The following is a 27529-nucleotide window of genomic DNA, read 5'->3' on the forward strand; positions in this document are numbered from 1 at the left end:
GCCGCCCCGCTCTCCCCTCCCCGGGTGCCGGGAATGGGGGTGTCAGTGTCAAGAGGCAGCAGCAGCCTCTGGTGCCAATCCCGGGGCAGGGCGCAGGCGGCGAGGGGATTGGAGTCGCCGAAGCGTCAAGCGTGACCGCCCGAGGCCCCTCCTGCCTGCTGGGAAAGCCATAAAACACCTCGGCGAGGCGCCGAGCCACAGACCGGAGAGTCGAGCCACGGCAAGAGAGCGACGCCGACCTGAGCGCGGGAAAAGCCCCAGTTACAGAGCCCGCCGTGAGTACCCGCGGGGCCCCCTGGTGCCGGCCGGGGGACGCTGCCAGCCCGCCGCGCGCAAAGCGGGCAGGGGCCCGCCTCAGCCGGGAGCGGGTGCGGGGCGGCTCCGCGCCCCTCGTTAGCACCGGCCCCGCGGCGGGGGTCTCCGGCGGTGCCTCGCCCGCCCGGGCTCGGGTGCAGAAACATTCGTTTCTTCCGCTTTTCGGAGGAGGTGCGAAGCCGCTGCCCGTTTGGAGGGGGGAGCCCCGGCTTGGGTGCCGCCTCCTGCCCGGGCTGGGTCCAGCTCAGCAGCCGGTGGAGCGGGCGGTCAGAAACCACCAGCGCCCACAGGCTTTTTAAGGGGAAACCAAGTGTGCCGGTGCGTGGGTCTCTCTCCCCACTCACGTTGCATTGGAGGCTCCGGGTCGCTTCCTCGCATCCTCCTAGAAAATCCCCGCAGCGTGTCCTGGCTCGTGCCGCTCTGTCCTGGGGCTGCTGCTATAACCACCCCCCGCCTCAGGCGACAACAAGTGCAACTTCCTTGCACAAGCTCGGGGCGCGGGGACTTTTATCCAGCGCGAGCGGCTCCCGCGTGGCCGATGCCCGCCAGAAAGGCGTGGGGGGGGGGGGGGCGCGCAGACTTTGCAAGTCGTGTCCGGGTGGGACTGACACAGTCCCGCCGCCGAGCGCTCAGTCCCGGGAAGGCTCAGCTGCAGCCCGGCGCCCGCCCTTTCACGCTCCTTTCTCCCGCCCCCGCCGCCCGGGTGTCGTGCAGATGCAGGGGACCTTGCGGTTGTGGCTGTCCGTGGTGACTTTCGCCCTGTCCTTGCTGATCTGCTTGGGGACGCTGGCGGAGGCGTATCCATCCAAACCTGACAACCCCGGCGAGGACGCGCCTGCGGAGGACATGGCCAGATACTACTCGGCACTGAGGCACTACATCAACCTCATCACGCGGCAGAGGTAGGTACTGGGCACCCCAGCGCGGGCAGGAAGGGCGAGCACAGACCGGCTGTCCTGTGTGTGGGGTGGGGTGGGGGGAGAGCCTGTGTATTCAGCAGGCTCACCCCCATCCTGTTTCTCAGAAAACAAACTGGGGAAATAAGTTCTGATCTCGCCCAGGCTCTGCTCTCTATGAGAGGCTCTTTCCCTCTGCACAGCAGCCACTAGTGAGCACTGCTGGGAGTGGGATCTAACTCCACTAGGATCTCTAGCTCATGGTCCTTCTACACCAGCCAGGTGGGCAGACCTAAAGGACAGTCTGGTCAAGGCTGAGATCAGGCACCAGAGACTGAGCATGGTCCAGAGTGGGGTATGGAAAGAGCAATATGAGAGGTGAAGTGGTGAGGGGGGCACAATTGTGGGGAAGCTAAAATGCCCCAGTCAGAGCTCTGAGCACTTATGAATTCACAAAATGAGGCCCCGAAGAAAAACAGTAATAGAGAAAAAAGTGTGATAAGGGTGAATTCCATTTCTGTAGCAACCACAGCCACTGCTTCATGATGAGGCAGTTCCTGTCCGGATACAGCACATGGGTTTTGTGTAAAGTGTAGGTAAATGTGACCTCCAATGTGAATAACATGTAATAAAGGATTGGTGGAGTGGTACCAATATGGGCTCATCCAGTTTTGTCAGTTTTAACACGAAGAGCTTTCGGGGCTAGGAACATGAAAGTAATAGGAAGTTTATTTTATGGAGAGTGTACCAGCAGAAGCAAAGGGGGAAATAAAACATAAACTTGGAACATGAGAGTGTGAGACAGACCAGGAAAAAAAGCAGAACAATTTCACACTTCCATTACTGCCGCTGTGTCTCATATTTATCTGGTGTTTATCTGGAGCGAGTGACAGTTCTTATTGTTGCTGAAGAATTGTAGTAATTCAGAAATCTTTTGTTTTGACAGCTGCTTAGTACACCAGTCACTTAACAAATAATTAAAGAGCGCATTGTGTCGGTAGGCAAGCCTGCCTTTAATGGTTATCTAGGAATGGCCCTGACTTGCTCATGTTACTGCAGATGTGTGTGGTGAAACGTCAGATTGAAGTGAAAGGTAAAATTACAATGTCAAATCCCTTTATTTGGGGGCATCAGTCCAATTTAGTTCAGCTGGCTAATAGAAGAGAAAGCTTCCTTTGAACTATGCGTCACCCACAAAAGCTGATGCTCTGATAATTTCCCATCTAGGCTATTGGAACCTCCTTTCTGCTGTGTTTTTGCTTTCCTCCCTCTAGTTCACATAAAATGCAGATGCCAAGATTTTCTCTTCTTCTCCCCAAGGCTCTGCCCATTCTTCACACTCTTGAATCACTACATTGGTTTCCCACGTCTTCTCTCATATCCCATTTCTCAAATACAATTTCTTATATCAGCTGATTTATTCATTAGACCAATGGCTCTCAACTTTTCCAGACTACTGTGCTCTTTTCAGGAGTCTGATTTGTCTTGCGTACCCCTAAGTTTTACCTCATTTAAAAACTACTTGCTTACAAAATCAAACATAAAAATACGAAAGTGTCACAGCACACTAATAGTGAAATTGCTGACTTTCTCAATTTTACCATATAATTATAAAATAGGTCAACTGGAATATAATATTGTACTTACATTTCAGTGTATAGTATATAAAGCAGTATAAACAAGCGATAGTCTGAATGAAATTTTACTTTGATTGCCTTTGCTAGTGTTTTTTATGTAGCCTGTTTTAAAACTAGACAAATATATAGATGAGTTGATGTACCCCCTGGAAGACCTCTGCTTACACCCAGAGATACATGGTACCCCTGGTTGAGAACCGCTGCATTAGACAGTATTTCAAGTGTGGTTCTAGTCTGAAAAGTGACTGTGTAAAAATGACATCATCTTACTTAACAGATCCACTGCTTGCGTTTATATCATATTCATATCTGCTTCCTTTAGTGACAAAAATAAGATTTTACTCCCTCCTTATCCCTCTTAGTGCTGCAAAGTCAGTATAGCAGGGGGAGAATAAGCTAGATTCCATCCTAGTGTGCACATTATAAATAGAATGATTAACCAAAGTCTTTATTGATCATAAGGCATGAAGCAAAAAAGAATCAAGTATGATTTTTATATTCCAGGTGGCAAGTAGGGGGAACAATCATTTTACTTTTAAATGGAGTAAATTTGAGTTGGAGAGTCAGTTAGAGAGTTGAGAGACAATAAATGTAGAACCCTACAGTGCCAGTTTCACAATGTCACTTTCCAGAGTGGACCACACTGTAATCAGAGGAATGAAGGCCCAAATAGGACTTTATTAAAAAGCATGATGCACCGTTTCTCTTGTTCAGTGCATTAACTGCACTGAAACAACCCACGGCAACAGGCTTGCAATTGGTTTTAATTTAACTTTTGCACATTTCCTATTTCAGCAATGATAGAAAATTTTGTGTGGCATAAACGTCTTTCAGGTCTGATCTAGGATCTTGAGTAATATTCAATATGTTCTAGCAGAAGTGTCAATACATTTCTTTCTCTCCACCTCTTATACTTTTACAGTTTTCCCTTTCTCGTGATGAACAGCATAGCTAAAGTCAAAGTTCTTCGGTGGGAACTTTATTTCATGTTACTTAGTACTGGATAATGGTTTTCAGGACTGGTTCTGACGAGCTAGGTGCTGGAACTAGGGGTGCTGGGCATGCTGCCGCACCCCCTGGCTCAAAGTGGGTTCCATTATATACAGGGTTTATAGTTCAGTACAATGGCTTTCAGCACCCCCACTATACAAATTGTTCCAGCACTCTCGATGGAACCTGTGATTGCAGAGAGACCTGTGATGAGAGGGCATAGCTAAACTGCAAACTAAGCCTCTGTCTGTGGGACCTGGACTTGTGTACTCAGCATTTTCAAGCCCATGCTTGACCATCCACTCTGCATTGTAAATCTGGGTTTACAATTTCTGGACCCAGCTCTCTCAGCTATGCTAATGTGTTTGTATTTGCATCCACACTGCAAATGATAGGGCTTGAACTCAAGTGACAGCAGGATGCAGGCTTTGACCCACCCCCTTAGCAGAGTTCTAGGAGGACCCGGGTTCTTGAATCAGACTGATTTGTGTGTGGATGGAAGAGGGAATGGGCTCAAACCTGAGTTAGAGCCTGGGCTTAGTTTGAAGTGTAGACATAGCCAGGGAGGCTCCAGATGGGAGGAAGAGGGAATTTCGGCATGCTCATCATGTCTCACTGATGGTAAGCAAGATCCAAGGCCTGGTCTGTACTAAAAAGTTAGGATAACCCATCTACGTTGCTCAGTCCACACCCGTGGGCTGGGCAATTAAGCTGACCTAACCCCTGGTATAGACAGCACTAGGTCGATGGAAAAATTCTTCTGTCGACCAAGCTACCACCTCGTAGGGAGATGGATTACCTGCACCAATGGGAGTACCCCTCCTGTCAGCGTAGATAGTGTCTGCACTGAAGTGCTACAGCCCCCAGCCTCTCCATTACCCTGGAACCCCCTAGGTCCAGCCATGAGCTTCCAGCTCACCACACAATTGGTGAAACATACGGGAAAGGGTATGTTTGAGAGGAAAGAGGCAGAGATAAGTGCCCTTTCTTTTTAGGTTTCCACTGCCTGCTTTGTTGTCTGATGCTTCTGTAGCTACTGATGGCTTTTTTCTGTCCCATCCCTCCTGGCAATTGCTGCTGTTTTAACCAAGACCTCTTATTATCTCTTTCCCATGGGCTACTGTTACCCACAACTACAGTAAAACCTGCCGCCAAGAGTGACCATTCGTGGGAGCTAGCAAGAGTGATTGCTTGTAATAAGTGGCTTCTCTTCAAAGGTTTGCACGTGGGAGAGCGGTGGCTGTTGGAAAGGCACCTGGCTCTAAAGGCAGTGCCACTGCCAGCAGCAGCGTAGAAGTAAGGAAGATCAGTTTCCTCCTACAAGTTTGTTTTTATGGATGGGAGTAAGAAAATGTGGTCACTGGTCGCAGATGACAGGTGGTTACTCTTCACAGTTAAATTATAGGGGGGAAACATTCCCATGGCCTCTGCAAGTAGTCACTCATGACAGGTGGTCTCTTGTCAGGGGTGGTCACGAAGGCCTGTTGTACTGTACTTCCTCTGCCTCACCTTCCATGAGGCTATTCCTCATTCCCAGACAGGGCCCTTCTTAGCTGTACCCTCTCGCTCCAGTGGTGCCCTTGGGAACTTCGTCTGGACCTCATCCCTGTCCTGCTGCTTGAGTCAGAACCCCATCCTTCCTCAAACCATCTGCTATCCCTGTACAGTGGCTTCCTTCCTGCAACTGGCACTGCCCTGCCAGTTTGTTGCCCGCAGCTTCTGACCCCTGAATCTTCCCTCTCTTCTTCACTTCCCCCATGGCTTTTCACTGTCACCACTTGCCTCCCCCAGCTTGTTCTTTGCATGTATTGCCATTCTGTGTTATAAAGAAACATATAACATATCGTTTTAATTATAAGCCAACAAGAAGGTGGAATTCCTATAGGAAGAGGCTCTAATCCAGGGGCTCTAGATTTTTCCCATTTCACATCTATATCAGATCTGTAATGTGAAAAAGAGCCTTTGTTACATGCAGATTCTTTTGATATTGAGGACTTTGCAAGGTTCTGAGCACCTCCTACAATTTGCCGCTGAGCACCCTCAACCCCTACTAGAGGTGCTGAGCACCTTATAAGATTTGAATTCCCAGGCCCAAATTTTCAAAAGTGGTGCTCTAGGTGCGCAATGTGAAACAACAACGGCCTGACTGTCACAAGTGCTGAGTGCTCACAGATCCCCTTGACTTCAACTGGAGTTGTGGATTATCTGCACCTCTGGAAAACAGGCCTTGATGTCTAAGGGTATGTCTGCACTACAAGCACTGCAGCAGCACAGCTGCAGCACTGCGGCTACACCACTGTAACACTACTGTGGACACTACAGTGATGGAAGGGATTTTTCTGTTGCTGTAGTGAATTCACTCTCTCAAAAGGCAGTAGTTAGGTTGATGGAAGAACGTTTCCATTGACCTAGCTGCATCTACAGTGGGGGTTAGGTTGACCTAACTGTGTTGCACAGGGCATGATTTTTTTCATAGCTCTGTGCTAGGTAGCTAGGTTGACCTAAGTTTTAGGAGTAGACCGGGCTTCAAATTGGGCACCAAACACTACTGGCCACTTTTGCAAAGCTGGTCCTTGATCTTTAAAATGTTAATACTATTTGATGGAAGTGGTTGTTCAAACATCTTGCACACAGCAAACAGTAGGTTGGGATACTGTCATTGGAAAGTCTCTGAGTGTAAGATAGATATGGAGAAAGTACCATTTACTCTGGTGTAAAGACTTTATGAAGGATTTCCTCCAATGGCAACTAATTTTCTTTTGTGTTCAGCCCTTGGCTTTCAGTTCAGTTCTCTTGTCATTGTTCTACTGTGACCATAAGGGCTATCCTAGGTGATAGAGACTGCAAAACTAAGGGGCTCAGCCAAGCCTTGAACATTTAATATTAGAAGAATTTGCTTTCCTTTTTAGTCCTTTGCCACTGGGGCTGATCCTTCAGTCAGCACTCCATTCCATGATGGCATAACCCTATTCAGGACACAGACACAGACACATCCTGTATGACAACACAGTGCAGCACAAAGTGTTGTCCTCAATCAGGGAGCCAGGGAGTTTCAGGGACAGAGTGTGTCGAGTATCTTAAAATAAGAATCCTCTTCATGTATCTGAGCCATGTCTCCTCTCTTGCAAGGGACCCGACTCAGTCCTTATTCAGACAAAATTCTCATTGAAGTCAGTGGGAATTTTGCCGAGGTATGGACTACTGGATCCAGTTTTTAATTTGTTTAATCAATGTCTTAAAACCAAATATTTTAATCAGGGAAATTAGATTCCTCCTTAGGGGACACCCCAGTCACATCCATATTAATTGGAGTAGGTAATTAGAAACAAGTTCCTTTGTGGTGATGGAGCATAAGACATTTGATTCAGCATCACGCTTGATTGAATTACTATAATAGCATTTCACTGTGTGCGGCTGGTTCTTTTCAGATATTCATTTTCAATCAGTTTATATAACAGAAATTTGCTTCCAGAACTTGAAACTGATACTGCATCTCTCTAAAGCATGGACAACATACTAAATTGACAAAGACCATGGAAAAAAATCCAGTCATTAAGATATAATGATAACAAGTCAGCCTTGTTTCCACAGTCAAATATCATGGTAAACATATGAAAATCACCACACAAATTGTATCAAGAAAAGCTGAGAGTTTTTTGTTGGAAGTTTGCTCTTCTGCAATCTAGCTGAACCCACTGGAGGGACATCTTGAGGACCATTGACTTCAGTGGGGCCAGGATTTCATCCCATGCATTTAGTAATTCTTTGCCAATGTAATTTTACTGTCGTTTTACCCATTCAATAGAACCTCAGTGTTACTAATGCCAGAGTTACGAACTGACCAGTCAACCACACAGCTCATTTGGAACCGGAATTACACAATAAAGCAGCAGCAGAGACCACCTCCCCCCAAAAAGCAGCAAATACACTACAGTGCTGTTAAACATGTAGTGTATTCCCTTTCATATTTTGGAAGGGAATACAGCATTTTTCTTCTGCAAAGCTGTATTAAGTCAATGTTCAGTTGTAAACTTTTGAAAGAACAACCATCTTTTGTTCAGAGTTACAAACATTTCAGAGTTATGAAGAACCTCCATTCCCGAACTCTGAGGTTCTACTATATATCCATACAAGTAATAAACCATGATCTTTATTTCTTTACAGTGAAAGAAGTGTTCGCTTGTGGTTACCATTACTATTGTAACCTAGTGATCCTAGGCAGTAATGGATTACCTGTCAAGCTGACAGCTGATTATTGATACTGTTTTCAGAAAGGAGAAAAAGGGCACGTTCCTTTACAAGAAATGGGAATTGGGATTGTTTGTTTTTTCAAGTAAATGTTCCTAATGGATTCTGCTGTTTTCAGGATTTTTTTTTAAATGCAGGAGTGGAAACACAGTTGTCAGGTTTACTAAGAACAAAGATAACACCTGACAACAATTGTCATACCATCTTACTAAAATGCTCTGATTTGCAATACAATATCTACAATGGCAAGATTTTTAAAAGTGACTAGTGAGTTTGGGTAGCTCAAGTTTTGGGTCCCCCACTTGAGACAACTTTAAGGTGTTCGATTTTCCACAGGTCTATACTCAACACATTTTGAAAATCTGGCCCCTTTAAGGAATCTCATCTCATGTTACTAATTAATTTTGGAAATCTTGGTCTATATGTATAGTAAATTGATGCAATATGAGTCTTTTTTTGTGTTCACTATCTATCTAATGCAGGTAGTTTTTGTGGATTTCTCACTCAGTGAATTTCTGATGGAAGATGCAGCACTATCCAAAACTGTGCTGGAATTGAACAAAAAAACCTTAACTGCATTTGTAGAAAAGGATCATAAACCTCAGATCTGCTGTCATATTTCAACTTCTCTCTCCTTCCCTCACTTGCATATCCTCCCGCACAAAAAGTGTGAATGTCAGATATCTGCTAATACCCACCAAACAAAGAAATGTTAGAAATGTACGGTTTCTATCATGTACATTATAACAGGTGATTATGGAAAATATTTCTATATGAGGGGTCTTGATATGTACTAGTTATTAACATATTTGTTAATGTTTTAACAATGTGACACTAGAGTGACACATTCTCATACGAGCAAACTGGGTTCAACTAAACACCTGCTGGAGAGTTGCCTTTACTTTTTCCCTACAAAATTTTACAATAAAGGTTTGTATGAACATTCCAAAGTTAGTCTCAATTTTAAAGTTGGAGGTATGAAAAAATAAGTACTTTTTTTTTTCATTTAATAGATATGGAAAGAGATCAAGCCCAGAGACACTGATCTCAGATCTTTTGTTGAGAGAAAGCACAGAGAATATTCCTAGATCTAGGTAAGTACAAAGGTGCTTTTTGATAACTTTTATTTCTGTTTTAAATTTAGCTATTTCAGTAAATGATTTTTATAGGCAGAAAATACGTAAGCATCAGAAATTAGAACACTGTTTTGGATGTCAATTTATATATATAATATAATTGTATTTGTGTGTGTGTGTGTGTGTGTGTGTGTGTGTGTGTGTACACACACACACACACACACACACACACAAATACAATTATTTATCCATTATTAGAACAACACAAATATCCTAGGAACATAGGGGCTATGATACCAGATCAGACCATTGGCCCAAGTCAAGTACTGTATCTTACTTTTGTCAGTAGCTGATACCTGATGTTTAAAGGAAGGGAAGAATCCCCATGATGCACCTCCCTTATTGTGAAATGCTGCACAGAATACCACCCTGACTCCTGATGGTGATTGTGACATTCCCCTCTGGTGTTATCCAGACCAGTGATCTGCTAGGTCACTCCAATCCTTGACTTTGGGAGCAGAGCCGGCTTTAGGCCAATTCAACCAATTCCCCTGAATTGGGCCCCGCCCCTAACAGGGCCCCACGCCCAAGCCCCAGTACGGCGTACCAGCAAGAGCCAGTGCACTGTACCGGGGTGGCCTGGCTTCCCCAGGGGGCAATTTAAAGGGCCTGGGGCTCACGCCCTTGCTGGGAGCCCCAGGCCCTTTAAATTGCCACCAGAGCCCCACTGCTGGAGCCCAGGGTTAGGGCTGTGGGGCTCTGGGGGCTATTTAAAAAGTCCGGGGCTCGGTTGCTTCTACTGCCCCAGCCCTTTAAATAGCTGCAGGAGCCCCACCGCTTCCCCAGGGCTCCCTCGACTATTTAAAGGGCCAGGGCGGTGGAAGCAGGGAAGCTCTGGGCTGTTTAAATAGCCCCCGAGCCCTGGGCTACTGCTGCTACCCGGTGGGGGAGGGAGGAGGAGGAGGCAGCACTCACTGTACAGGGTGGGCTGTACCCCCTGTACCCTGCACCCCCTGCCCTGCTTGCACCAGTTGTGTCTGCAGCCAGCCCTGCACCCCCTGCCTGCAGCCAGCCCGTCTCCAGCCAGCCCCGCACCAACCCCTGCCCGCAGCCAGCCCCGCCCTGCCTGCACCAGCCCTTGCCTGCAGCCAGCCCCGCACCCCTTTCTTTGTCTCCAGCCAGCCCCTGTCTCCAGCCAGTCCCACACCCCCTGCCCACAGCCAGCCCCTGCTGCACCCCCTGCCCTGCCTGCACCAGCCCCGCACCCCCTGCCCTGTCTCCAGCCAACCCCTGCCACACCTCCTGCCTGAAGCCAGCCAGTCCTGCGCTCCTCTGTCTCCAGCCCTGCCAACCCCTGCCGCACCCCCCTGCAGCCCTGCCTGAAGCAAGCCAGCCCACCCCACATCCCCCTGACTCCAGCCAGCCCCGCACCCCTTGCCCTGCCTGCAGCCAGACCCTACCTCCAGTCAGCCCCTGCCCTGCCTCCAGCCAGCCCCATGTCCACTGGTGCCTTGCAGTTCCCAGGGCAGTAACCCTGCTCACCTGCTTCAATGAGAGGAGCAGGGAGCAGCTGGAACTCACACATGTGCACACCCTAGGGTGACCAGACAGCAAGTGTGAAAAATTGGAACAGGGGGTGGGGGGTAGTAGGATCCTATATAAGAAAAAGACCCCAAAATCGGGACTGTCCCTATAGAATTGGGACATCTGGTCACCTTAGCACACCCTCAGGGAGTGCGGGGACCCACACATGTGAAATGGAGCTCATTTCTAGTTCAGGCCCATCTTTTTTAAAAAGAACTTAGATAGGGTTAACATACATCCATATTTTCCTGGACATGTCAGGCTTTTTGGTTCTTATGTCGCCATCCGGGAGGAAAATACGGACGAATGGTAACTCTATTAGTACAAAAAATACATACTGTGGCACATCCCTTAAATCAGAACTTTTTATAGGGAACTGGTTGCTAAGAAATGAAAGGCTTTTTTTTACTTTTTTTTTTTTTTTTTTTTAGTCATCCCTGCCGGGGCCGCACCAAAAATGTTTAACTTGGGCCCCGCACTTCCTAAAGCCAGCCCTGTCTGGGAGCCAGCCTTACCCTGTTCTGCTGTGAGAACCCCCATTCCTGTGCTGTTCAATCACAGCGTCTGGCATGTAAACTGCTCCCAGCTACTTGCAACTAAAATACACTAGCCAATAGCTCCGGTCCCAGACACCACTCTAGGAACCTCCATCTTGCAGTGTCCAGTTATGCCCACTGGATACTGCAAGCTTATATGAGTTCGTCAATTTAACAAAGAAATTGATATGTACCAGACTTGTCATCCCAAGAGGAGTCTCTGACACACTTCAAACCAAATGTACTGCTTCAGGTAGAATAAACAAACAAATTTATTAACTGTGAAAGATAGATTTTAAGTGATTATAAGTCAAAGCATAACAAGTCGGATTTGATCAAATAAAATAAAAGCAAAACGCATTCTAAGCTGATCTTAACACTTCCAATGCCCTTACGAACTTAAATGCTTCTCACCACAGGCTGGCTGGTTGCCCTTCAGCCAGGCTTTCCCCTTTGATCAGTGCTTCAGCCACTTGATGGTGATGTCTGTAGATGGAGGTGGAAGAGAGAGGAAGAGCATGGCAAACATATCTCCCTTTTATCATGTTCTTTCTTCCCTCTTGGCTTTGCCCCCTCCATCAGACTCAGGTGAGCATTACCTCATCGCAGTCCCAAACTGACCAAAAGAAGAAGGAGTGACTCACTTGAGAGTCCAACAGATCCTTCCTTGTTGCCTAGGCCAGTGTCCTTTGTTCCTGTGAGGCGGGGCTGGGTTTGTCCCATACATGCCCTGATGAGGTGTGAACTGCCCCTCTGCTCTTGAGGAGTTTTTGCCTAGGCATGCTTTAAGCTATGAGGACACATTTTCAGCCTCAGAACTATATACATGAAATTACAACCTATAACATTGCTATAACAGTGATTACTATAATATTACCATAACAACAATGCTTAGTACATCATGAGCCTTCCAAAGACAGCCGACATGACAAACTGCATTAGATACCACACAATCATATTGTAAGGATGAACTTGGGGTTGTAGGGTATTCCCATGAGGTACAGAATGTCACAGTGATCCACCTACATACTGAAACCTGAGGCATGTTTCCCCATTAACTGTTAAGTTCCTTAGTTTTATTTTTCTCTCTGAAATCCTGGGTTCTTTTAAAATATCTTTAGGTGGGAAAATCTCTGACTATCTTAATCTAAACACAGATTATGTACAATGCTTTCTTTAAAATATTACGTTTTGCATGAGTTTTGTGCCTAATATTTTACAAAGTGAAAAGGTCACAAGTTGGTAAATTTTGCTTGGCACACACAAGAATATCTACATCTGAAAGCTCATGATCTGGATGTGTGATTTTACTATAACATCATATAAAACAACATTGTCCAGGGTGGCTGATTTTATTAAAGGTGTTATTGACTATCTCAGTATAATGTTAATTGCTAAGGTATGACTATCAATGCAGAAGGCCAGTATAAGATCTATGCATCACTGAAATTCCACTTAAACTTGATGTTGTGTGGAATAAGCAGAACCTTAAAGATGCATAGGTCTGGTGTTGGCCCTTTGCACAGGGGTGAATTTCAGCCTGTAAGTATACATCCATTTAAGGTAATGGCATATCTGATTAAAATACTATAATAATCACTAAGATTAACACAGTCTTGCAAAATTCTACTTGCCGCCTCATCTGGATTGAGTTTATTTTTTTAATAAAGATGTAAAATAGTATTTTTAATCTTAATTGTAGTTAAGAGTGGGTAAGCAGTGTTTAAGCCTTAACTGTTATGTTTAAAAGATTGATGATAATGTCTACTGTAGAAGCAAACTGTTTTTACAGTAGCTATGTCATAATACCCAAGCCAGTTGTTGTGCTTCATAAATCAATATGCATGAGCCCAATGGGAGTACTCTCGTGCCTAAAACTAAGCACACATGTAAATCATTGCAGCATTGGGACTGAAGGGCCTAATCCCGCAAACCCTTTGATACCTATGGAAATTGTCCGAGCAGTGGACTTTCAAGATTAGGCCCAAGTATAGGAAATTCTACTACAAAGTTAAATACAGCATTATGGTTATAACTTTAAGTGCACCTGCCGTGATAAAATTTATCTCATTGATTTGATGTAAACATTAATGTAAACTGTAGTGAAATAAGTTATGGAGGTTCTCTATGCTTTATAAAGACAAGGCAGAACGCTAATTCTTCAAGGAATGCTATCAGTGTCATCAGCTTGGGGCAGCACACATGTAGTGTTACAATTTATGTAATTCCTCCATGTAATTCTTTATACATAATTTCCCCCCCCCTCCAAAAATGCTACAATGCTTTATTTATAATAATAATCAGGGCCAGCTCTAGGCACCAGCGTTCCAAGCATGTGCTTGGGGTGGCCCTTTTCAAGGGGCGGCATTCCAGCTTTTTTTGTTGTTGTTGCTGCTTTGGCTTGGGGCAGCAAAAAACCTAGAGCTGATAATCATTAATAACTTAAAGCTTATGAACAAAAGTAAATAAACAAGTGTGCGTGTGAAATGGAAGAAATTATAAAGAAGAGATTTTAGTTTCATGCCCTCAACAGGGTATTGTAATCAACAGTAAGATTAAAACAAGGTCCAAGATTAATAAAAAATAAAAGCAGTTTAAAATTAGTTCAAAACTTAAAATAAAGTAATTATGTATATATTTAAGAAATAGATGAACGCACGGGTAGCTAGAGAATAGATCTAGTTTCCCATTGCTGTATCATCACCAGAAGGGTCACATCTCATGGCTCTGTCACTTCTGTGAACTTAGACATTGTACCCAAAATTAATGAAATATGAAGAAAAACCTGAATAGTTTTCAGATTGGCTGAGTCTCGTCTGATGTGCATTCTTACCAGCTAATAAAGAGAAACTCCATAAATGTCTTGAATTAACACTGTACGTTTGGACATCTAAAGAAAGTTTCTCCCTCAGTGGAACATCGTTACTAGATTCTTAGAGAAAATAGATCAAAAATAAATGCCCTGGGAAACTAAGGGAAGCATTGAGTTTAATACAAATGACTCTCTTATGGCAAGGGTGCATGGGTTTGATCTTGTGGATTCCATGTAGTCATTAGGAAATCCTTATACTGTATGTGTATTGTCTTTTGTCTCAGTTATGTTTTCCCTCTTTTTGTCTTGCTTTCTGTACACATGTAGTACAATACCAAGATACAGAAATACTTTGGGCCCACGGCATTTGCTTTAGCAAATATTTTAAATGTCATTTATTTAAAATATTAAGCAATAATGCACTGTAAGATTTTAACAATCGCTGCTGTTACCTTCAGATTGAGTTCTAGAAAAAACTAAATTCTGGGAGAACAGCATTATAGAATTTTGCTAAATTCAGTAAGTCCTCTCTTTGAAAAATGTCTGTTGTACTGCTAAGTCAGAGATACAAGTGTGCTAATAGGCATGTTTATATCTCTACATGCCATAATTTTTTAGCAAGTGTTAGCCACTAGCATGCATTTTTTTCTGCACTGGGTCTTAGTACTGCAAAGACACAGCACTGATGCAGCAACATTTAGGGGCCCATTACATAACAACGTGTGGGTATTTAGCCACCTGACTTCCATTCATTTTCATGGAAGTGGAGCAATTCAGTCTTCATACTCACATTGGAAATGTATCCCATACTCTACTAGTGGTATTAAAGTGAGACCTTTTATTACTTTTTCCTATTAATCAATGATCTTTTATCTTAAAATCTATTTGGTTCTATCACAAATCTTTCAGAGAAAATTTCATAACATGTTTAATGTGTGTTACAGGTTTGAAGACCCTTCTATGTGGTGATGGAAATTTCAGCACATCGTCAAACTTTTCCTAGTTTTCAATCCATACTTATTGCTATAAGACCAATCACAGTTTATCACTCCTCAGTGCATGCAACCATCGTACTGAATTCTGTAGCATTTTTCCTTCATCATACTTGTATATACGTTTATTTAAATAATTTATTTATGCATTCCACAATGTAACATACTAAATGAAAGACAACAACACTATTATTGGCATAGTAAAGATTTGTTTTAAACTATTAAAACTGAATTACAACCTCCCTGCAGTCTAAAGTAGCATGTACAGTGATCATTTCACAAATATTAAAATAGTAATTGTGAAAGGTGAAATAATTACAAACTTACCTGGGCCTTTAATTCAATCTTTCTGTTTTGATTTATACAAATTTATTTATGTTTCATAACATCCAATATATCCTACATAATTTAGGAAAATAAAATGATCTGGAAAGTGTTTTTTCATACTCATTATACAGAACAATTGTTTATTATTTACATTAACTCATATATTAAAATTAATAACATTTTCAAAATACAAAGAGGTTTAATTCTGCTAAACTGTCAAGACTGATTAAGAGTTCAGATTTAAAAAATGGAATCTCATCATTCTGGCAATATACAAAGTGACAGGAAACAATATAATTCCTAGGTAATATTGCAATATGAATTTGGAAGTGTTTGAGAGTTAATAGTTGATTCCATGAAAAGCTACCTAGTGAATGTTTGATATTTCCTTGGTGATATTTCTTGATTTCTGTCCTAGTCACCCTTTCCATGAGCAGAGAGTACCTAGATCAGGTACAATGGTATTTTCTTTGGTGTTTATTCTCCAAAATGTTCCATGTGTAAAATTCCCATTACCCTGGTGGGAGAGCTACTGATGCTTATTGAGTTGAAAATAACCTTAATGTTTTCATTCAAAACTACTTAATGTTATAACAGCGTTTTCTACTCTCATTCTATATATGGTTCTGTCACTGTCAGAGATTCAGTGTGGAATATTGTCAGTAGCTGTTTGTATTATATTTGGCCTTTTATATAGAGTGGCACAGATTCTGGTCCTTGGTCCCTGATGTTTCAGCATGCTACCCCTTATTTATACATCAGAGATAAGTGCATAGGGATCGTTTGAAAGAACACAGCCAAAATTGTAAGTCAGAGAAAAATCTGCTTGGAAGTTTGATGTATAAACATTTCATATCTGTTTTACAAATATTGTTATATTGCTAAAACACAAATACATCTATACAATTTAAGTGGGTTTTTAATCTCCTCATTACAGATACACACTGGATGTGTTGTTACATTTTGCAGTTCCTCCACATTTGCCAGTTAATGTATGTCATGCCTACTTCAGTGAAACATTAAAAACATATTCATTTAAAGAAAACACGCAGATGGTATTTTAATAGGCAAACTGTTTCAACACCTACATTGTCACTTTATTGATTTAGACTATATAGTTGGTCTATTCTGGTGCAGTCTTTACAAAAATTGAATTTAATGAGATATATATTGTATTTACCACTGATTTCTTGCATTGTGTATAATAAATACATTAGTGATCTTGGGGGACTATGATTTGATGGTATTGAGGATGTTAGTAGATTCCATGACTGTTAAATTAGAGTTGCCTAGCACTATCTTCAATATATATGCCCGAATGGAGAAAGGAACAGTTAAAGGAGAAGCATATCCACAAGTTACTCACTCTATGCAGTCCCACTTAATTCTGTGAATTTTCTTCATCTTATGGAGCACACACCTGTGTATAAAAGCTAGTGAGATCTCTAAGATGTTAAGTTTTATTTACCTTATTGTTTTAATGAGTCATCAATGACAGAGTCAAAGCAATCAAACAACATGATATTATATATACTAATATGGTTCTTGGATTTTCTTTCTAAATCTTCCTGTGTTGCGAATGAAGCTCTTTATAGTATTGAGTGAAACTTTCCTTCTGAGGAACGCTTTGTGTACCTCATCTTCCAAATACTAAGGAAACTGAAACATTCAAAATCACGAGTCAGGCCCCCAAAATCATGAAACTGAGATGTTAAACAGTAAATTTGGGGTTCTTTTGATTTGCCTTCTGGTTTTTGAGCCTTTAGGATTTATATTTTCAAACTTTTCCACAGCCATGAGGGGTAGATCCTAATTTTTTCTAAAAAAAAGCTGAGATTCATGACTCCAGTAGTTCGAGGCTTTAAGAAAATGAGGAACTCACAATAAAATCATGAGAATTGTCAACACTATATTGGTTCTACTGGGAGTTCTGGATTCATAAGAAACATAGTGTGAACCAGGGGCAGCACAAATAGGGAGGATTTATGCAGAAACTCATGCATGCGCATGGGGGTTGGAGGGTGGAGGCAGTTTGAGGGGCTGACGCAGCTTCCAGGATCAGGCCACAGAGCAAACCGCTGAGACCCCCTTCTTAGCCTTAGTTAGCTCCCTACCCGCTTGAGTCTCAATAACTTCCCTTGCTCCACCTCTGTCTCCTTCTTTACAGTGAACTTCCGCCTACCCCTGCAGCGTGAACCATATAAGTGACAGGCCAGCTATTATATTGATGTCTACCTTTACGAAAGACAAACTCTCCAAAATATACTTCCGCCCAACTCTGATTTATCCAAAGAGAGGGTTTCCAAAATAAGACAGATCATACGCATTCTGTAGATCCTATTTGTAAAAGGAAAATTATACACACACACACACACACACTCTACTAAAAGCTCCACCCCATCCCATTTTCTGCTGACTCCAGGAGTCTCCTGCGCAACAATGAATTAATTCCTCCACCCACCGCAGTCTTCCACTTCTTCCAAATTCTGACCCTCTCCATGTTGCAACATGATTTTGGCTGGGGCTGCAGTCTGCTAATGGTGATGACTCCAGCCCTCTCTCAAATCTCAGTCCTACCTGAGGCCACAGCCCCGCCCTCGCTTTGACTGGCACCCTTCCTTGAGGTAGAGCAGCCAATCAGAGCTGCTGCAGGAGGCAGGAGTTTTGGGGTCGGAGAGGGAGTAGCCTTCATCATTCTCCCAGGAGGGAAGGAGTCCAACAGCAGCTCTGCCCTTCCCCTCCTGTGCAAATGGCTCAGTCTGCTTTCTGCTCCTCCCTTCTCCGTCCCTGCAATACCAGGGCAGAGGAGAACCACCCACTCCTGACCCGAGGAAAGGGGATGAAGAACTTACAGAGCTGCAGGAAGAGCAGAGGTGAGCTGGGGGGACAGGCAGATGTGGGGACAGGGGATTGCATAACTGATGTGGGGGTTAAAGGCTGAGCTGATGTGAGAGTGCATAGTTAAGGGCTGAGAGGGCAGAACTGATTTGGGGGCAAAACTGATGTAGGGATGAGGAAGAGACAGAATTAATGAACTAGAATTTGGTGTCTGGGAAGAAGCTGGAAGCTCTGCACCATCAGGCAGCTAGTGAGAGCTCCTGAAGCAGGGACCAAAATCACCTTTGTCTATAAATTTGGAAGAATTGGCGATACTAATTGTCACAGAGACATACTGGGGATGGGCCTGGGGAGCAACAGACAGACCGAAAAAAGCACAACAGTGTTTAAAAAACCTCAGGATCTAGGGTCCAATCTTGAGTTTTAGGGTGTCTGACTCATGACTTTTGAACTTCTGGGGTTGGCAGTGCTGCTCTCTTACCTTCTTCCAAGATGGGAGGTGTCAAGGCTGATTCCCCACTCTGGCACTTCGAGTGGAGAAGTTTGGGACCTGCAAGGACTTTAAAAACTAATACTGGCCACTCCAGGCTTGTATTAAACTCCCAAGGTTACAGCTTCTCTCTGACCTTGTCCTGGTAAATGCTGCGACCACTCAAGTGAAAACCTGCCTCTTGCAAATCCTGGAAAAACTCAGTTGGGAAGTTTTCCCTGAGGCCCCTCGGCTTTTCCACCTCTCCCTCAGGGAAGCCAAGAAAAAAACAAAAGGGAAACCCAGCTGTTGCTACTAGCTAATTGAAAAACATATGCACAGACCTTTTAAGACACAAAACCAATCAGGTTCTTTAAAAAGGTAAATTTTATTTAAAAAAAAAAAAAGAAAATACATCTGGAATTTAGGCTTTTGCTAGATTTTAAAAGAGCAATTCCAAAAATTAAGGACCCAAAATAACTTTCTCGGGGGTTCAGCTTAAAAGTTACAAACAAACAAAAGCATCTGTGGTTAGCAAAGAGGAGTTTACAAGCTTTACAAAAAATAAAAAGTAATCCTAATAGCGTCTATCTAAACATTCCCTGTCCCAATTAATTCTTCTAGGTATGGATGATGAATTTCATACCTGGTTCAAACTTTACACTGCATTCCAGCTGCCTCCTGTCTCTTCAGCCCAGAGAGAACAACAGAGGGCTGGTCTATACTTGTGGGGGGATATCGATCTAAGATACACAACTTCAGCTACGTGAATAGTGTAGCTGAAGTCGAAGTATCTTAGATTGCTTTACCTCGGGTCCTCACAGTACGAGATCGACGTCTGCGGCTCCCCGTGTCAACTCCGCTACCACCGCTTGCTCCAGTGGAGTTCTGGAGTCGACGGGAGCACGTTCGGGTGTCGATATATTGCGTCTAAATGAGATGCGATATATCGATCCCTGAAAAATCAATTGCTACCCGCTGATACGGCGGGTAGTCTGGACGTACCCAGAGTGACGTGATGTGCTTTTGTCCATCTGAGCGACATGACTGAAGAGTATGCAACACTGCTGTTGAACACAATGAGTAACTGGAAGGATGGCCAGATCCTTGAAAGAGTGTGACATTTTGCACAAAATCAAACTATTTTATGATCAAAATTTGGCACTGACAGCACAAAGGTGATGCATCTAGCCACTCCAAGTCAGCCTGTAAGAGAGTCCAGGTTTCTGACCATATAGCAATGCAGGTATCACACAGGTATGATAGATCCTGAATTTTGTCTCAGCACAAAAACATTTTTGTATCCATAAGAGAGAAATGGTCTTCATGCAGGAGGCAGTGAGACCTGCTCATTAAAGTATATCCGGACTGCTGAGACCATTTAAACTCTGCTTGCAGCCTAGGTGGATGAACTCATCAATGCTTTCCACAGTACTTGACCCAACCTGCACTGAGAGTTTTGGTGACCCGCTCCATTTGGTCCTGCCATGAGGGCAGGGGACTGGACTCGATGACCTCTCGAGGTCCCTTCCAGTCTATGAATCTGTGAAGGTTCTGGACCCTGGTTTTCTGCCATGTTCAACCCCCATATTCTCCCAGCATCTTGGAGACCTTGAAGAGCTGGGACCAGGTTTATGGTCCAAATGTATGTTCAGAGAGTTTGTGAATCCACCTCCACAGGCATTCTTTGGAGTTGTGATTCTTAAGAAGCCACTGCAGGACACAGTTGTCTGTGGACATGATGATTTCCGTACCTAGTAAATATGGACAATAGGCATTGTGGACATCCACTATAGCCAGACAGTCCAGTTCTGTAGCTGAATACTTGATTTTTCTCTCTTTTTAATTTGTGACCTCCAAAAGCTACGCATCTGTGCCTCCTTGGTATACCAATATAATAAAAACCAGCAAGATCTTATTAAGAGGGGTTAGGCAAAGATGCCACACTTATTGTAAATATAATAATAAAACAAAAGATAAAATAAACAACCTTTAACTACTTATTCCTATCGCTACTTATTCTTTATATATATATATATATATATATACACACATATATACTTATTCCTTATATATATATTCATTCACACAATCATTCATTCAGGTTCTGTACCGGTGTTGTAGTTACCAGCCTAGAAGTTGCTCATGCCAAGTTACTGGCCAGGTATCTTGGTCATGAGGATGGAGCCGAGTCTGTGTCAGATGCACCTGATGCTCCTGGAGGCTGGCAGCAGAACCAGAGACTCAAAGTTCTCAGTCTTTGGAGTTCATTCTTATAGGAATTAATTCCTATGTTAGTCTATGGGGGCTGTTTCATCCTGCTGTTGCTGACTCAATCAGCAGATGGCACATTCCTGGTGGCTCCACATTGTCTAAAGTGGCACATTCCTGGTGGCTTCACTCTGTTCAAAGTTTGTGTTTCTCATCCTTCCAGGTGATGGGGTGGATTCCAGTTTACCCTCCGGGAGTTGTCTGGTGGTACACTTGACGCATTCTTCGGCCGATGGATACTTCCTTTCTAGGCTGGCATCTCCCTATCCATTCATGTATATCAAGCATTCATCAACATACATTCCATATCTTAACCATATTTTAATTTACTGTCTCCACCACTTTCGGGGTGTGTGTTAATTTCTATGAGACTCCTGGCCCTGTAATCACAGAGGGTGGGGGTCTGTTTGTTTACATTATATTAATTACAGCTTAAGGCTAGCATAGTGTTTACTTCAAGAACAAAGTCAATTAACTTATTTGTAAGATTTACATAGTAATAGAGTATCTTTCACAGGACAGATACAATCAATGTTTTCTGCAGATAGGAGCTTACAAGTTTTAACAGAAGAACTAAAAGATTTTTGTACTTGGTGAAACGGGGGGGTTACTGTCATTTGGGGGAAATCAGTGTTAGTACCTTCTTTAATATGCCTACATACTGAGCTCATCAGTTTTTTCAAGTGCAAATCCAACAACAGTCATAGCTTATCATAAATGGACAGGAAAGGTCTGGGAATTTAAGCACAGCATAGTTTCGAAGTTTTGCCATCATTGATTCAAAAGCTTTTTGATGTTTCTCTGTCTAGACAGTTGCCTGCTACCTGCAATAGCTAATGATTCATAGTCAACAATTTAACCTCTGCAGAACAAGTTTTCTTCCCCTTCAGCACAGAGTGTTCCCCATGGATCTGACATTTTTCAGATCCTGAATTTAACAGCATTGTGGTTTTCCTACTGTTCATGTATCCAGGCACATAGATACGGGTATCTGGGCCACTCTTTACATGGGCCATTCCAATAGTTGATGATGGTGACCTTACTGTGTCAGCAACTTTTAGTTTCCCTGGTGTTACTTCCCCCTGCTTGGGCAGTTTGGTTTCCAATGTCCTTTGCTTCCACACTGTATGCAAAATGTCATTTGGCCTGGGACCCACAAGGGAAATAGTGTCTCTCATCTGACCCACAGAAAGTTTGTGAATAGCTTGCACCTGGGCCTCCTGCAATTTTTTAACTACTTCATTAGCAATCATTTCTGAAGTGCTGCATCTGGTATAAAGGGGTCACATTGTAGGAGGGAATTGAGCTGATACCTTTAAGGAACCCCTAATTTTTGTTTCCACACATTGAACTCCGCATATAATCTGGTCCATAGGTTTATCCAGTATGTGACGCTCCTTCACTAACAGATTATAAGGTTCAGCCATTAAACAATTTATACTCATTTCTTCACACAAGCTTCTCTCATAGTTTGTCACTGGGCACTGTCTCCTCTATGCATTGCCAGGCCTACTTTTGGCATAGTGAGTTCTGCTTCACTCAAGTCATCTCCTGGCCAGGGAGGCGCAGGGACAGTCCTATCAAACTCACAAATAACTATGCAGGGGTTTGCCTTCCTGCTGTCACCTGGCTTGCCATTCCTTCTGGTATTTCAAAAGAGCCAATCTCCCCCCATAGCAGTCATTTCAGTGTTTGCAGAACAGGTCATAAGGCCCACAATGTGCACTGAGATGCTGCTGGTAGAAAGCTTTGGCAATACCGTCCAAAAACACTGCTAGGTACAGTGATGTTTTCTCATCAGTCCAATCGTTCTCAGAAAGTAACACCCCAAAGTCTGTCAGCTACTCACAGATTCCAGGCTCATCTGCATAACTGGTACATTTCTTCTTAGGCACAAGGCACTGCCAGCAGTTGCAACACTCACTTATAGAATCGCAAGGGTTAATGCAAACACTGCAAATACCAACTCCAGCACACACAGGCAAAACATAACTACTTTGAGTGATTGCTCATGTGTATTCCACAATAGGTGTGCGTGCTTGCCACGTGCACTGGTGCCAGAAGTTTTTCCCCTGTAGGAGAGCGCCTCAGCAACCCCTGGAGTGGTGCCTCCCTGGCGCGGTATAAGGGGCGCTCCGTGCTCCTCACACCTCAGTTCCTTCTTGCCGCCAGTGAAGGTGCTTCAGAACTGGTCTTCTCCAGCTTTGCTGTAGCTCGTCCCCAAAACTGCTTGTTCACTCAGTGTATGGTATCTGTAGTTAATTAGTTGTTTAGTTTAGCTAGAACACACGGGCCAGGGCATGCTCTGTTCCCTGGGCTTTAAGTTGTGCAACACTTGTAGGCGATCTATGCCAGTGAGTGGTCCGCACACGGACTATTTACACTGTTTGGGGGAAACCCATCTCAGCAAACACTGCAAAATTTGCAAGTCGTTTAAGCCTTGGACCAAGACAGAAAGGGACATTCTGATGGAATCAGCACTGATCCCAGCTCTGGCGTGCCTCTCTGAGTCGGCACTGGACACCGCAGTGTCGGTGCGCAGTGACCCTTTGGCACCATTGACTAGTTGGTACCGCTCCCCATCCACGGGGCACACCAAGAAGGCTAGGAAGAGGCCTTCTTCACTGCAGCAGCAGAGTAAACCCGGGACAGAGACTGGACCCATGTTGGGCAGTCCTCGATCCCTGCTGGCCTCTAGGTCTCCAGAGTAGCCCAGCCTATTTGGAGCAGGACTCCCTGGATGTCCTGCTGTCCTCCACACTAGAAACCCTGCAGGTGGCCTGGGACGTTATGTCCATGCTGGTACCAGGAGCAGCACCGATGTCGGCCCTGCACTCCAGATGCTAGCCACCACTGGGATCTCCGCAGTCGTCCCCATCTCGGTACCGGTTTCGGTGGAGGGAATGTTCCCGACGCTGTTCGATGCTCAGCGTTTGTTCAGGGCAAAGTCCATGTGAATCGCCCTCAGCGCCCACCAGGCTGTTTGGTTGGGTTCCATCTGACTGAGACTCTTGGTACTGCTCTGCCTTGAGGAGCAAACACCTCCAGGACTGAGGCAGACAATGCTAAAAGTCCTTGTCTCAGAGGGGCTATCGCAGCTGTTCACAGCACGAATGTCAACATTGTTCCCATTCGGCATCCTGCTCCAGGACCCCATCACGGCACTGCCTCTGCAGCCCTGTGCGTCGATTGCCGGCATCTTGCCATCGTGGGTCCACCCGCTGGAGCCGATCACAGTGCAGCTGTTACCGACGGTACTGGTCTTCCATGTCAGGATCATAGTCCCTTGGTCAGCATCGCTCCCAGCAATGCCACTCCTTCCAGTTCAGGGACAGCGGCAGGTTGTATGTCAGCCTAGCCTCTCTTCGTAGTCATCCATCGATGGGCCGGGCCAGGCCAGCCAGGCCGAACAGCCAGCTCTGCTAGTGCCACAGCAGGTGCAGTGGCACTGGGCCCCGTGGCCAGCCCAATGTTACCAGTGGGCACTGTGGCCTCCGACGCAGCTCCCGGTGCGGGCTCGCTTGGTGGCCGGAGCATCAGAAGGACCATTGGCCTCCCTCTCCAGACCTCCAAGGAAGGAGTCAGCGGGACATACATCCTCGGCACTGTACCCGGAGACCGACCAGATGGTGGATCCTCCAGTGCCAGTGGACACACAAAGTACCGCGCCGGCCTTCTCACCCTCCCTGGATGAAGTGATTACGGCCCCTCCTCCCTCCGTCCTGCAGGAGGACTTTAGGGCCCACCAAGAGCTCTTGAAAGGGTTGCATCAAGCCTCCACCTCCAAGCAGAGGAGAGGGAGGAGCCCTCTGGCTCCTTGTTTAATGTACTGCCCTTCTCAGCACCAGGCAGGGTGGCCTTGCCTCTCCAAGAAGGGGTGGTGAAAATTTCAAATGCTCTGTGGCAAACCCCAGCCTCATTGGCCTCCATCTCTCAGAGAGTGGAACGCAAGTATTTTGTACTCACCAAGGGGCATGAATACTTACACACCCACCCTTCTCCTAACTCCCTGGTGGTTGAGTCGGTCAACCATAGGGAACGGCAGGGACAACCAGCCCCTACCCTGAAAAATAAAGATTCAAGGAGGCTGGACTCATTTGGAAGAAAAATGTATTTGTGCTCGAGCTTCCAGTTATGGGTGGCAAACTACCAGGCTCTCCTAGGCCAGTATGAGTTCAATCTGTGGAGCTCCCTGCCCAAGTTCGAGGACTCCCTCCAGGTGCGCGACAGGAAAGAGTTCAAAGCGCTGGCGGAGGAGGGCACAGCAGCTGCCAGGACAGCCCTGCAGGCAGCTTCAAATGCAGCGGACATGGCCATGAGGTCCACGGCCTCTGCGGTGTCCATGTGAAGGGCGTCATGGCTCCTGCTCTCTGGGCTGTCCAGCGAGGCGCAGAGCTTCCTGTAGGGCCTCCCATTTGACAGAAAAGCTCTGTTTGCGGAACAAACGGATACAAAGCTGCATGTCCTGAAAGACTCCCGCACGACTCTCCAGACTCTGAGTCTCTATGTTCTGGCTCTGGCTAAACCTAAGTTCAAGCAGCAGACTCCTGCTCAGGCCACTCAGTCAAAATACGAGACCACTTATAAGAAGATGCAGGACTATAAAAGGTGCCCACAGAGTCAGTCTTGGCCTGCCCCCCAGCCTTGGTCCTCCAAGGGCAAGCAAGCAGGGAAAAGGCAGTTTTGACGAGATACTTGGGGGCTCCCTGCCAGTCTTCATCAGGGATCCACCCTCAATAAAGCTTCCCTTCTCCAATCAGTTGTGTGCTTTCCTCCCGAAGCGGTTGTGGCTGACCTTGGGCCGAAGGGTCCTCAACACCATCTCCAGGGGCTACACCCTCCAGTTTACTTCCTCTCCATCCAACCACCCTCCATCCCGTCCCTCCTGCGGGACCTCTCACACGAGGCTCTGCTCAAGCAGGAGGTGGGCCTAGGAGTGGTGGAAGCAGTACCGGGGAGTTCAAAGGCAAGGGGTACTATTCCTGCTATTTCCATATCCCAAAGGCCAAAGGATGGCTCAGGCTTATCTTGGACCTGCAAGGACTGAACCAGTTTCGCATGGTCTCCCTGGCCTCCATCCTCCCCTCCCTGGATCCCGGGGACTGGTATGCCACTCTCGATCTGCAGGACATGTACTTCCACATTCACATATTCAAGGGGCACAGATGCTGCCTCCATTTCACAGTGGGGCAGGAACACTACCAATTTACGATCCTCCTATTTGGCCCATCCATTGGCACACAAAATGTATGTTGGTGCTGGCGGCCTACCTCGGGCACTGGGGGGGTCCAGATCTTCCACTATCTGGATGACTGGTTGGTCAAGGGCAGCTCCCAGTCACAGGTGCGGGATCATGTGGTGCTCCTTCTGTCCACGTGCACCACTTTGGGCTTGTTGGTAAACAGCACCAAGTCCACGTTAGTCCTGGTACAACACATAGAGTTTATCGGGGCAGTCCTGAATGCCTCGTCAGCCAGAGCCTCCCTCCCACCAGACAGGTCGAGATCCTGAAGGGGCTTATCGACATGGTCACAAGGTTTCCGGTGACAACTGCCAGAGTGTGCCTCCAACTCTTGGGTCACATGTCAGCATGCACGTATGTGGTCCATCATGCCAGACTCAGGATAAGGCCCCTCCAGCTCTGGTTGGCCTCAGAGTTCTCCCAGGCCAGGGACAGGATGGACAAAGTCCTCACGGTTCCTGAACCAGTGATCACTTCTGTACAGTGGTGGCCCTCCTCAAGAAACATGCTCCAAGGGGTCCAGTTCAGGGGCAGGGTCCCATCACTGGAGCTGGTGTCCGATGCGTTAGACCTGGAATAGGGGCCCATGTTGGGGAATGTTCAGACCCAAGGTCCCCTGGTCTATGGTCGGCTCAGGATATGACTCTCCACATAAACGTCAAGGAGCTCAGGGTGGTATGGCTGGCATGCATGGCCTTCCGCTCGCACCTGGAGGGCAAGGTAGTCAGGGTCCTCACGGACAACACAGCCTTGATGTTCTACATCAACAGGCAAGGCGGGGCCCAATCCTCTGTCTTCTGCCATGAAACCCTCAAGCTGTGGAACTTTTGTATAGCCCATGACATCTGCCTACAGGCCTTCCATCTTGCCGTCCGGCCTGGACCTGCTCTTCCAAGACCAGGGCCGCCTCCTCCACTCCAACCTAGCAGAACTCCATCTCAAGGTGTGGCTGCTCAATGGTTAGGTAGGGAGGAAAGGACGTGCTCGGAGGAGGTTCAGCATGTCCTGGAAAGCAGGTGGACCTCCACGTGCTGAGCCTACTTGGCAAAGTGGTCTTGGTTTTCCAGACGGGCAGACGAGTGGGGCATTTCCCTGGTGGCCACCCTGATCCAGCTGATTCTGGACTACCTCCTTCACCTTAGAGCCCAGGGCCTGGCGCCCTCGTCAGTCAAGGTGCACTTGGCGACCATATTGGTCTTCCATCCGCCAGTGTGCAGGGCCACACACAGTATTTTCCCATACTATGACTGGCTGATTCCTTAAGGGGCTAGAACGTCTCTTCCCATATGTTAGGCC

At 45.5% G+C, this 27529-nt stretch overlaps 1 protein-coding gene and 1 long non-coding RNA gene across 4 annotated transcripts in view; one reads left to right on the forward strand and one right to left on the reverse strand.

The window, feature by feature from the left end:
• NPY (neuropeptide Y) lies at nt 1-16643 on the forward strand. Its single transcript, XM_050938784.1, has 4 exons — nt 1-275; nt 1030-1217; nt 9100-9180; nt 15039-16643. The coding sequence occupies exons 2-4, from the start codon at nt 1030-1032 to the stop codon at nt 15061-15063; spliced, it is 294 nt and encodes a 97-aa protein (XP_050794741.1). The 5' UTR covers nt 1-275; the 3' UTR covers nt 15064-16643.
• LOC127044218 (uncharacterized) overlaps nt 11537-27529 on the reverse strand; it is a 25980-nt gene continuing 9987 nt past the window's right edge. For 2 of the 3 annotated variants that reach the window (XR_007772426.1, XR_007772425.1), the window contains exon 2: nt 11537-11768. This is a non-coding gene — a long non-coding RNA (uncharacterized LOC127044218). Of the gene's footprint in view, nt 11769-16779; nt 16834-27529 lie in introns of all 3 variants that reach the window. The other variant, XR_007772427.1, reaches the window with a different exon arrangement.

This window comes from Gopherus flavomarginatus, chromosome 2 (assembly GCF_025201925.1).
Source record: "Gopherus flavomarginatus isolate rGopFla2 chromosome 2, rGopFla2.mat.asm, whole genome shotgun sequence".
NCBI classification, from domain to species: Eukaryota; Metazoa; Chordata; order Testudines; family Testudinidae; genus Gopherus; species Gopherus flavomarginatus.

Bases quoted from the DNA above. Each gene is read 5' to 3' on its own strand.
- NPY (XM_050938784.1), top strand. From the start codon at position 1,030: ATGCAGGGGACCTTGCGGTTGTGGCTGTCCGTGGTGACTTTCGCCCTG. The intron at 1,218-9,099 runs GTAGGTACTGGG...TTCATTTAATAG, and splicing joins AACCTCATCACGCGGCAGAG to ATATGGAAAGAGATCAAGCC. The intron at 9,181-15,038 runs GTAAGTACAAAG...TGTGTGTTACAG, and splicing joins GAGAATATTCCTAGATCTAG to GTTTGAAGACCCTTCTATGT.